Source organism: Myxine glutinosa, chromosome 2 (genome assembly GCF_964187855.1).
Source record: "Myxine glutinosa chromosome 2, kmMyxGlut1.1, whole genome shotgun sequence".
NCBI classification, from domain to species: domain Eukaryota; kingdom Metazoa; phylum Chordata; class Myxini; order Myxiniformes; family Myxinidae; genus Myxine; species Myxine glutinosa.
Window position 1 is genome coordinate 230,946,093 of NC_136262.1, and position 12,968 is coordinate 230,959,060.

Consider the following 12,968-nt stretch of genomic DNA (forward strand, 5'->3'; position numbering starts at 1 on the left):
GCAATTTTTTTTTAAAATTAATTTCTAATCTATGAGTACGAGGCAGGAAGAGCAGAATTTTTTTGCACGCTTAAAAGAAAAAAGGAAAAAACAGGAGTTGAGGACAACACAATCCATCGCATGTGCCATGCTTCTGAACGTTAGTGTGGCCGAGGTACTGTCTTGGCAAGGGGTATGCTGGGTGGTTTGTCATCGCCCTCCCATCCTGGAATTTGGCTTTCGTGCAGGGTGCCGGCGATAACTTGCTGATGCCATCTTGACATCCACCAACTACCAGTCCGGATGGACGGGTCCTTTGGCTTCACGTCCTTCTAACGGACTTGGGATGGTAGTTTGGAGTTGGAATGAGGTTGGAACCCTGGCTAGATAGCTCAGAAGTGAGTGTGCATACCTTTAGAGGTCTAGTCAATCCTGCCTTCCATCAACTTCGTGCATTGGATTGGATCCTGCAGCCACAAGATAAAAAAAACGTTCTCAGATACGAGAACCGAATAGGCTTTCATGGAAATGCCATCTCTTGTGTGATAACAATTGGGTTATTAAAATATGGATTGGCTCGGAAAGAAGAGGATTTGCTGGGTGGAAACCTGCAAGATGCAGAGGTAAAACCGGATTCAGATTTACTTACTTACTCATATGTAATGTGGGTGCACCCTGCCTGCCAATGCGATTTGAATTGGGGCTTGTACAGGGATATGGAAGCCAAGCCAAGGATTCTATGAATATCATTTGTCCCAGCACTACCTTTGGGGGTAAGGGCCTGCAGCCTCGGGAATTGGGAGTATCCATGACTTCGTCAATGGCAAAAGTGCCAAGTCAACACTGGGGAAGCGATAATATCTGGGCGATAAATCGAGACCAACTGCTGGCATGACAATCAGGCCTTCCATTCATTACATCCGCCACCAAAGGTCGATGGAGGTTTTGTTTTCACCCCTGTCTGTCTGCCTGTTTATGAATAAAATGTCAAAAGGTTGTGGACGAATTCGGACGAAATTTGGCGGTTGTGGCGAGGACGAAATGATAGGATTTTGGTGAAGATTCGGATCCGGATAGTAGAAGTTTTTGAAGTGATTTTTCGCCATTTGGAGATAGGGACAAAAACGATACATAGCAGGATACCTCAAAAAGTTGTGGACGGATTTGGACGAAACTTGGTGGACAGGTTGGGTGTCTGACAAGGACGATTCGATTCGATTTTGGTGAATATCTGAATATGGATTCGGATATGAGAATTATTTAATTTTGAAAGTGATTCTTCACCATCGGGAGATAGAGCCAAAAACGATACATTGCAGGATACCTCAAAAAGTTGTGGACGGATTTGGACGAAACTTGGTGGACAGGTTGGGTGTCTGACAAGGACGATTCGATTCGATTTTGGTGAATATCTGAATATGGATTCGGATATGAGAATTATTTAATTTTGAAAGTGATTCTTCACCATCGGGAGATAGAGCCAAAAACGATACATTGCGGGATATCTCAAAAAGTTGTGGACGGATTTGGACGAAACTTGGTGGACAGGTTGGGTGTCTGACAAGGACGATTCGATTCGATTTTGGTGAATATCTGAATATGGATTCGGATATGAGAATTATTTAATTTTGAAAGTGATTCTTCACCATTGGGAGATAGAGCCAAAAACGATACATTGCGGGATATCTCAAAAAGTTATGGATTGATTTGGACGAAACTTGTTGGACAGGTTGTGTGTGTGACAAGGAAGAAATGGATTCGATTTTGGTGAAGATCCGGATCCGGACCCAGCTAGTAGAATTTTTTAAGTGATTCTTCACTATTGAGTGATATGGCCAACCAGGTGGAGGTGTGCTCTCCACTGAGTGCCGTTCTCGTTTACAAATGGTATCAGGGGGGGCACCTACCTGTTTGTGGACCAGAGACCAGGATTTAAAAAGCTAGACTGTGATAGTCTAGGATCAAAACAGTTGGAAGATTTCGGACAATTTTGTTATAGTTGGAGCCCAAAGTAAATACCTGCGTGCACACCTATAGGTATATATATATATATATCACCTGGAGTTTTATTCTTACAAACGTTTGAGCATAGTGTTGGCTTAACGCCTAACGGTTAAGGTGGCTCGCTGAAGATGTTACTGTTCGGGTTCTGAATTCAAGCGCTTAACAAAATGGTCGGCAAAATCAGTACCAGCTTCGTGTGAAGAATGAGTCATTGGAGTACAATGCGTCGTAATGGCGACCCGTGCAGGGTTGTGTCTGCAATGGAAACAAGTCTCGGTAACCCGATGCGTCTAAATCTGAATACGCGAACGGAGTGGCTCTTCTTCCTCTTTACATTTTAGACAATGCGATTCTGCAATTGAAGATCCTATGAAAAATAAATACACGTTCATATTAAGACGCTCTTAAGATCTATTAAATATATATATATATATATATACTGTAATTTAATTGCTCGGAGAATTACCTTTTGTGCAAACGCGATAACAATCGTGAATTTGTGCCGTTGAGAATACATGGGGATGACGTCCAACCCGAAGACGAAGAGTTTCGGAATGTCAAGCGCGTGGATTGAAACCACGCCCCTTACGAGATGACGCCCCGCCTTAATTAGCGGAGCTCCACCCACTCCTCTCCTTGGCTGTGTCGTGCGTGACGCGACGTTACGATCGCCAGTGTTCCGGCACGAGTCGGCGGTTGGTTACCTGAGTTGGTTTCGGGTGGGAGTGAATCAACTTGCCGCCTCTGGGAGTCCGTACGATGCTGGCGGAGACACCTGTTGTGCACGGCCTACCTGTGGGATCGGTAAGACTCCTGGGTAAAATGTATGGATGTATAAATCCCGATAACCTGTACCAAGTTTGCAGCGCAGTTTATACTTTATATACAGCTAACTATTCTATTTTTTATTTATTTATGACGAAAGGGTCGTTCGTTAAATGTTGTGGTCGCAACAACAGTTGTAAAACTAAAAGGCGGCAGAACTTTTTGTGTTTTTAAGCGGTTTTGATTCGCTTGTAGTTGTAGGAGTCAATAACCGGACATTGTGACCGTGTCACCTGCTCCCAGGTGTAGTGAAAGTACGCGCGCGGCAGGGTCTTGCCGTGTACGTGGACCCAGATTTAAAAACAAATGAGTGTGCGGGACACATCACATGTTTGTAGACATTACACTCCATGCGATGGCCGAGGTTGCGGCCTCAGAGGTCCCTCGGTGTACCCACGGGACCCCCTTCGTTGTACCCCACGGGACCCCCTTCGTTGTACCCCACGGGACCCCCTTCGTTGTACCCACGGGACCCCCTTCGTTGTACCCACGGGACCCCCTTCGTTGTACCCACGGGACCCCCTTCGTTGTACCCACGGGACCCCCTTCGTTGTACCCACGGGACCCCCTTCGTTGTACCCACGGGACCCCCTTCGTTGTACCCACGGGACCCCCTTCGTTGTACCCACGGGACCCCCTTCGTTGTACCCACGGGACCCCCTTCGTTGTACCCACGGGACCCCCTTCGTTGTACCCACGGGACCCCCTTCGTTGTACCCACGGGACCCCCTTCGTTGTACCCACGGGACCCCCTTCGTTGTACCCACGGGACCCCCTTCGTTGTACCCACGGGACCCCCTTCGTTGTACCCACGGGACCCCCTTCGTTGTACCCACGGGACCCCCTTCGTTGTACCCACGGGACCCCCTTCGTTGTACCCACGGGACCCACTTCGTTGTACCCACGGGACCCACTTCGTTGTACCCACGGGACCCACTTCGTTGTACCCACGGGACCCACTTCGTTGTACCCACGGGACCCACTTCGTTGTACCCACGGGACCCACTTCGTTGTACCCACGGGACCCACTTCGTTGTACCCACGGGACCCACTTCGTTGTACCCACGGGACCCAGGGTCATACCAAACACTTTAAAGAAGGTACGTGCCGCATTTTAATTGAAGGACAGACCACGGACAAAAACACTCAGCATTTGAAAAGGACATACCACGAAAAACAACCATAGGTTGGCAAGCATTGCACAGGTTTGATGGGACGAATGACCTCTTCTTCCATTGAAATTCCTTGTAGGAGAATTCCTTTGAAGGCCATTGTTGATCTGCTGGACAGAGAGAACAATAGATGGCATCAATGGAACGTTGATCGTAGTTTTCCAACCATGGTAGTTGGCATACCTCAAATCTATGTTCTGTTGATTCCATCAAACGCATACATACATGATGCAGCTACATACATACATGATGCAGCTACATACATACATGATGCAGCTACATACATACATACATGATGCAGCTACATACATACATACATGATGCAGCTACATACATACATACATGATGCAGCTACATACATACATACATGATGCAGCTACATACATACATACATGATGCAGCTACATACATACATGATGCAGCTACATACATACATGATGCAGCTACATACATACATGATGCAGCTACATACATACATGATGCAGCTACATACATACATGATGCAGCTACATACATACATGATGCAGCTACATACATACATGATGCAGCTACATACATACATGATGCAGCTACATACATACATGATGCAGCTACATACATACATGATGCAGCTACATACATACATGATGTAGCTACATACATACATGATGCAGCTACATACATACATGATGCAGCTACATACATACATGATGCAGCTACATACATACATGATGTAGCTACATACATACATGATGCAGCTACATACATACATGATGCAGCTACATACATACATGATGCAGCTACATACATACATGATGCAGCTACATACATACATGATGCAGCTACATGCATACATGATGCAGCTACATACATACATGATGCAGATGCAAATGTAAGGGTTTCATAAAGATTTGTGGAACATGAGAGCGAGATTGAAGTAGATAGCCCTCCAAGCATGACGTACTTCGGTCTAGCTTGCTCTTTTTCACGGATACTTCATACTTGCCTTCGGTTCCTTCTGTTCATGTTCTTTTACTACCCCCACAACCTGGTAAGGGTGCACAGTATCCACCCTACCAGGAAGTGAAGCTCAGGCCAGTTGGAAGTCACACACCCCTCCTCCCCTCACTTTTACCCCCAACCCCATGGTCTTGCCTTACCAGTAGAGACATCACCATAACAGACGTCATACTTGCACATTACCTTCGTCAGCAAATAATTGTAACTTAACAATGGATGACTCCACTAAACATACCACAACAACAACATGCATTTTAAGGCCATTTTCCCTGCTGGAGCGGGGGTTAGCCTTGCGGTCCCCATGACAATCTTCTCCATTTTGCCCTATTTTCTGCATCTCTCCTTGTTAACCCCCTTGCCCGCATTTCTTCTTCCACCATCTTTAGCCAAGTCTTTCTCGGTCTTCCCCGTCCTCTACTTCCTTCTACATTCATTTCCATCACTCTTCTCAACCAGTCACTTTCATCCTTCCTCAACACATGACCAAACCATCTCAACCTGTTCCTCTTCACAGCATCAATCACAGGCTCTATTCCCATCATCTTTCGCAATTCATCATTTGTCTTCCTCTCTCTCAACGATACTCCGCACATCCACCGAACCATTCGCATTTCCACCCTTTCCAGCCTTCGTTGCTGCTCTACGTTCATTACCCACATCTCGCTCCCATAAATCATAACACTTCTCACACATGCAGCATACACCTTTCCCTTCAGCTTCAACGACACTCCCCTCATCGTCAGTACGCCACTCAATTCCCGAAACTTCTTCCATGCACATCTCACTCCAGCAACCGAACTAAACATACCACTGATACAAAACCCACATATCTCGTTAACCACCTTGAGCACAAGTCTATCATACCCAGTGACATAATATTGATTGTATTAGATGTTGTGGTTTACATCTAGCATGAGCAGGGTACCTAGGCTCAGATGGGGGCTCAGGTGGGGGCTCAGGTACGGCGGGTGTATTAACGTGACCAGATTTGTTAGGTCCAACCGCATAAGTAAATCCTGCAGGAATTTTCACCATGGATGAGCCTGCCACCTGTTTGGGAGGTTTGTTAGGTTCAACCGTGTCAGTAAATCCTACAGGAATTTTCACCATGGATGAGCCTGCCACCTGTTTGGGAGATTTGTTAGGTTCAACCGTGTCAGCAAATCCTACAGGAATTTTCACCATGGATGAGCCTGCCACCTGTTTGGGAGATTTGTTAGGTTCAACTGCATCAGTAAATCCTACAGGAATTTTCACCATGGATGAGCCTGCCACCTGTTTGGGAGATTTGTTAGGTTCAACCGTGTCAGCAAATCCTACAGGAATTTTCACCATGGATGAGCCTGCCACCTGTTTGGGAGATTTGTTAGGTTCAACTGCATCAGTAAATCCTACAGGAATTTTCACCATGGATGAGACTGCCATCTGTTTGGGAGCATTCGTAATGTCGTCATGCAAGGTAGAACCAGACAAATATTTGAGGCGATCCACATGATGCATCCAGATAGTCTCAATTTGCAAGTTACACATCACGTGGCCGACCGCCATTACCACAACGCCTCTTTGCCATTTATCCTGAAGACCGTCTCCATAATATCTGACAAAAACTGAGTCACCGGCACCAAAAGCTCGAGTTTCGTTACCTGCTCGATGTTCACATTGTGAAGTGTTACCTAGACTCGTTCTCAGCACTGCCAACCGAGTTTGTATTCCGTATTAAACATCGGTTTGGTCACCGAGTGAGGTGTTGTGCTCTTGAGCAACAAGCCAACAAAAATGAGGCCAGTTTGGCATCTCCATCACTAATATCTGTGCTCTCGTTACTTTGTGGGCGATGAGGAGGAGTCCTGATGTGCTTTGTGCCATTCGTCCGCAGGAAATGTTCATATTATTCTGAAACCCATTGCGGACCATTGTCGGTAACCAGTTCTTCAGACAAACCATGCTTGGCCAACACCAACCACGATGGATACATGAGCAAAATTTTGCCAGTGGTTTAACGGATGTAGAAAAGATCATGGTTTTGGATGGGGGATGACCTGAGATCATGGTGAACAGCAGTCTTGAAAACCTGGAGGGAAAATTGGGTCGAGGAGATTGTGGGAGGTGGTTCCACAGGTGGGAAATGAGAGGAACGAATGAGTGGAGGTGAACAGTGGTTCTGGATTCAGGCATTTTTACTATGTGGGCAGCGTGCGTCCGGCAGATACTTGGGGGAGGGAGTACATTTCACGGAGAGGGCAGAGGATGCAAGACCAGAAATGAGGAGGGACTTGGCACAATGGAGGATGCCCAGTCGGCGTCCGCCTTTGGAGGCAAACTTTAAAATGTGTCTCTGTGTGCCTGTCTCTGTGTGCCTGTCTCTGTGTGCCTGTCTCTGTGTGCCTGTCTCTGTGTGCCTGTCTCTGTGTGTCTGTGTGTCTCTTTGTGTGTCTGTGTGTCTCTTTGTGTGTGTGTGTGTGTGTGTGTGTGTGTGTGTGTGTGTGTGTGTGTGTGTGTGTGTGTGTGTGTGTGTGTGTGTGTGTGTGTGTGTGTGTGTGTGTGTGTGTGTGTGTGTGTGTGTCTTTGTGTGTGTGTGTCTCTTTGTGTGTGTGTGTCTCTTTGTGTGTGTGTGTCTCTTTGTGTGTGTGTGTCTCTTTGTGTGTGTGTGTCTCTTTGTGTGTGTGTGTCTCTTTGTGTGTGTGTGTCTCTTTGTGTGTGTGTGTCTCTTTGTGTGTGTGTGTGTCTCTTTGTGTGTGTGTGTGTCTCTTTGTGTGTGTGTGTCTCTTTGTGTGTGTGTGTCTCTTTGTGTGTGTGTGTCTCTTTGTGTGTGTGTGTCTCTTTGTGTGTGTGTGTCTCTTTGTGTGTGTGTGTCTCTTTGTGTGTGTGTGTCTCTTTGTGTGTGTGTGTCTCTTTGTGTGTGTGTGTCTCTTTGTGTGTGTGTGTCTCTTTGTGTGTGTGTGTCTCTTTGTGTGTGTGTGTCTCTTTGTGTGTGTGTGTCTCTTTGTGTGTGTGTGTCTCTTTGTGTGTGTGTGTCTCTTTGTGTGTGTGTGTCTCTTTGTGTGTGTGTGTCTCTTTGTGTGTGTGTGTCTCTTTGTGTGTGTGTGTCTCTTTGTGTGTGTGTGTCTCTTTGTGTGTGTGTGTCTCTTTGTGTGTGTGTGTGTCTCTTTGTGTGTGTGTGTCTCTTTGTGTGTGTGTGTCTCTTTGTGTGTGTGTGTCTCTTTGTGTGTGTGTGTCTCTTTGTGTGTGTGTGTCTCTTTGTGTGTGTGTGTCTCTTTGTGTGTGTGTGTCTCTTTGTGTGTGTGTGTCTCTTTGTGTGTGTGTGTCTCTTTGTGTGTGTGTGTCTCTTTGTGTGTGTGTGTCTCTTTGTGTGTGTGTGTCTCTTTGTGTGTGTGTGTGTCTCTCTTTGTGTGTGTGTGTCTCTCTTTGTGTGTGTGTGTCTCTCTTTGTGTGTGTGTGTGTGTGTCTCTTTGTCTCTTTGTGTGTGTGTGTCTGTCTCTTTGTGTGTGTGTGTGTGTCTCTTTGTGTGTGTGTGTGTCTCTTTGTGTGTGTGTGTGTCTCTTTGTGTGTGTGTGTGTCTCTTTGTGTGTGTGTGTGTCTCTTTGTGTGTGTGTGTGTCTCTTTGTGTGTGTGTGTGTCTCTTTGTGTGTGTGTGTGTCTCTTTGTGTGTGTGTGTGTCTCTTTGTGTGTGTCTCTCTGTGTGTGTGTCTCTCTGTGTGTGTGTCTCTCTGTGTGTGTGTCTCTCTGTGTGTGTGTCTCTCTGTGTGTGTGTCTCTTTGTGTGTGTCTCTTTGTGTGTGTCTCTTTGTGTGTGTCTCTTTGTGTGTGTCTCTTTGTGTGTGTCTCTTTGTGTGTGTGTGTCTCTTTGTGTGTGTCTCTTTGTGTGTGTGTCTCTTTGTGTGTGTGTCTCTTTGTGTGTGTGTCTCTTTGTGTGTGTGTCTCTTTGTGTGTGTGTGTGTGTGTGTGTGTGTGTGTGTGTGTGTATGTCTGCCTGTGTGTGTGTCTGCCTGTGTGTGTGTCTGCCTGTGTGTGTCTGCCTGTCTGTGTGTGTGTGTGTGTGTGTGTGTGTGTGTGTGTGTGTGTGTGTGTGTGTGTGTGTGTGTGTGTGTGTGTGTGTGTGTGTGTGTGTGTGTGTGTGTGTGTGTGTGTGATTTCTCATGATTGAGAGACGTGTTCCGGGTGTTTGACCAGTTTGTGATCTTGCTAAGATCTGAGGAGAGGGAAGAGGCTGCTGCCTGTCTGTCAGAAGGATGAGGGATGTCACAACAGAGAGTGGAGTCATCAGCAAATATAGTCAGGTTCACTATGTTAACAAATATAATTTCGTTCAAAATTTTGGGATTAGCAAAGCTTTACATTTTTGGAATCTTCAGAGCATGGAGAATCCGAAAATCAATGTTGGCATTTGCACAGACACCTGCATGGCCGCCATTTTGGATTTTGAAAATGGCCGCCATAAAATACATATTTTGCGTGATCTCGGCTTCTAGTCAACCTAGAGACTTAATTAAATATGCTAATCCTATGTTTTCTGGGTCAAGGAATCCAATAAAGGCCTCGAAATAGTGCTCAGGATTATAGAAAAGCAACAAACAAAGGTAATTGAAAACCATTGTCTTTATATTTGTGATATAACTGTATTACATAATACATGATATTGCAAGTCCTTTGAAGTTATAGGTTGTTATACGAAGTTATAGGTAGTATCAGATTGAACTATAAGTCATATACACAGGATCTACGAGGTCTACACCGTTCAGGAATATGCTTTTACAGATCTTCATCCCTGTCCTGAGTGTCATTTTCGCAAAGGTGTCTACGCAAATGTAAACATTAATTTTTGGATTCCTCATGCTCTGAATATTCCAAAAATGTATAGTTTTGCTAATCTACCAAAATTTTGAACGAAAAAACATAGTGAACCTGACTAAAAGATAAAGTTAATTTTCCAGTCGATGATTAACAATGACCAGTTTGTGTGTGTGTCTCTTTGTGCGTGTGTGTGTCTCTTTGTGTGTGTGTGTGTGTGTGTGTGTGTGTGTCTCTTTGTGTGTGTGTGTGTGTCTCTTTGTGTGTGTGTGTGTGTGTCTCTTTGTGTGTGTGTGTGTGTCTCTTTGTGGGTGTGTGTGTGTGTCTCTTTGTGGGTGTGTGTGTGTCTCTTTGTGGGTGTGTGTGTGTCTCTTTGTGGGTGTGTGTGTGTGTCTCTTTGTGGGTGTGTGTGTGTCTCTTTGTGGGTGTGTGTGTGTCTCTTTGTGGGTGTGTGTGTGTCTCTTTGTGGGTGTGTGTGTGTCTCTTTGTGGGTGTGTGTGTGTCTCTTTGTGGGTGTGTGTGTGTCTCTTTGTGGGTGTGTGTGTGTCTCTTTGTGGGTGTGTGTGTGTCTCTTTGTGGGTGTGTGTGTGTCTCTTTGTGGGTGTGTGTGTGTCTCTTTGTGGGTGTGTGTGTGTCTCTTTGTGGGTGTGTGTGTGTCTCTTTGTGGGTGTGTGTGTGTCTCTTTGTGGGTGTGTGTGTGTGTCTTTGTGGGTGTGTGTGTGTGTCTTTGTGGGTGTGTGTGTGTCTCTTTGTGGGTGTGTGTGTCTCTTTGTGGGTGTGTGTGTCTCTTTGTGGGTGTGTGTGTGTCTTTGTGTGTGTGTGTGTCTCTTTGTGTGTGTGTGTGTCTCTTTGTGTGTGTGTGTGTCTCTTTGTGTGTGTGTGTGTGTCTCTTTGTGTGTGTGTGTGTGTCTCTTTGTGTGTGTGTCTCTTTGTGTGTGTGTCTCTTTGTGTGTGTGTCTCTTTGTGTGTGTGTCTCTTTGTGTGTGTGTCTCTTTGTGTGTGTGTCTCTTTGTGTGTGTGTCTCTTTGTGTGTGTGTCTCTTTGTGTGTGTGTCTCTTTGTGTGTGTGTCTCTTTGTGTGTGTGTCTCTTTGTGTCTGTGTGTGTCTGTCTGTCTGTGTGTGTCTGTGTGTGTGTGTCTGTCTTTCTGTGTGTGTGTGTGTGTGTGTGTGTGTGTGTGTGTGTGTGTGTGTGTGTGTGTGTGTGTGTGTGTGTGTGTGTGTGTGTGTGTGTGTGTGTGTGTGTGTGTGTGTGTGTGTGTGTGTGTGTGTGTGTGTGTGTGTGTGTGTGTGTGTGTGTGTGTGTGTGTGTGTCTGATTTCTCATGATTGAGAGACGTGCTCCGGTGTTTGACCAGTTTGTGATCTTGCTAAGATCTGAGGAGAGGGAAGAGGCTGCTGCCTGTCTGTCAGAAGGATGAGGGATGTCACAACAGAGAGTGGAGTCATCAGCAAATAGATAAAGTTAATTTTCCAGTCAATGATTAACAATGACCAGTTTGTGTGTGTGTCTCTTTGTGTGTGTCTCTTTGTCTCTTTGTGACACAAAGAGAACACACACACACACACACACAGACACACACGCACAGAGACACACACGCACAGACACACACGCACAGACACACACGCACAGAGACACACACGCACAGAGACGCACACGCACAGAGACGCACACGCACGGAGACGCACACGCACGGAGACGCACACGCACGGAGACGCACACGCACGGAGACGCACACGCACGGAGACGCACACGCACGGAGACGCACACGCACGGAGACCCACACGCACGGAGACGCACACGCGCACGGAGACGCACACGCGCACGGAGACGCACACGCGCACGGAGACGCACACGCGCACGGAGACGCACACACGCACGGAGACGCACACACGCACGGAGACGCACACACGCACGGAGACGCACACACGCACGGAGACGCACACACGCACGGAGACGCACACACGCACGGAGACGCACACACGCACGGAGACGCACACACGCACGGAGACGCACACACGCACGGAGACGCACACACGCACGGAGACGCACACACGCACGGAGACGCACACACGCACGGAGACGCACACACGCACGGAGCCGCACACACGCACGGAGACGCACACACGCACGGAGACGCACACACGCACGGAGACGCACAGAGAAACACACACACACGCACGGAGACGCACAGAGAAACACACACACACACACACACGCACACACAGAGAAACACACACACACACACACACGCACACACAGAGAAACACACACACACACAGAGAGAAACACACACACACACACACACACACAGAGAAACACACACACACACACACACACACATACAGAGAAACACACACACACACGCACACACAGAGAAACACACACACACACACACACGCACACACAGAGAAACACACACACACACACACACACACACACAGAGAAACACACACACACGCACACACAGAGAAACACACACACACACACACACACACACACACACACACACACACACACACACAGAGAAACACACACACACACACACACACACGCACACACAGAGAAACACACACACACACGCACACACAGAGAAACACACACACACACACACGCACACACAGAGAAACACACACACACACACGCACACACAGAGAAACACACACACACACACACACACACGCACACACAGAGAAACACACACACACACACACACACACGCACACACAGAGAAACACACACACACACACACACACACACACACACACACACACAGAGAAACACACACACACACACGCACACACAGAGAAACACACACACACACACACACACAGAGAAACACACACACACAGAGAAACACACACACACACACACACACACACACACACACACACACTTTTGGTTTGCTCTGTATCACCATCCATATTTGCCATCATACCTACATTCTTGCCAAGTACATTGTATGGGGAATACCTGGGTTATGCTCATGTTGTCACTGAAAATTTGATTTTCTATCCTAACTGGGAATAACAACATGCATGACCCACAGTAAGCAACCCTGTTCAGAAGTTAACTGATCCCTCCCAGCATGATATGGTATTGATTCAGGAAAACTCGATGGTTGGGATGGTGACGAGCATTTGAGGAAACTCTGAAAATCAATACGAGTAGACTTGCTGAACAATTATGCTCTGAGACTGGCAGG

At 46.8% G+C, this 12,968-nt stretch overlaps 1 protein-coding gene across 1 annotated transcript in view; it reads left to right on the forward strand.

Moving 5' to 3' along the window:
* Nucleotides 1–2,609: 2,609 nt before the first annotated feature.
* LOC137420755 (E3 ubiquitin-protein ligase NEDD4-like) overlaps nucleotides 2,610–12,968 on the forward strand; it is a 144,264-nt gene continuing 133,905 nt past the window's right edge. The window contains exon 1 of the mRNA XM_078772343.1: nucleotides 2,610–2,787. Coding sequence (XP_078628469.1) covers nucleotides 2,743–2,787 — 45 coding nt within the window. The 5' untranslated portion in view covers nucleotides 2,610–2,742. The remainder of the gene's footprint in view (nucleotides 2,788–12,968) is intronic.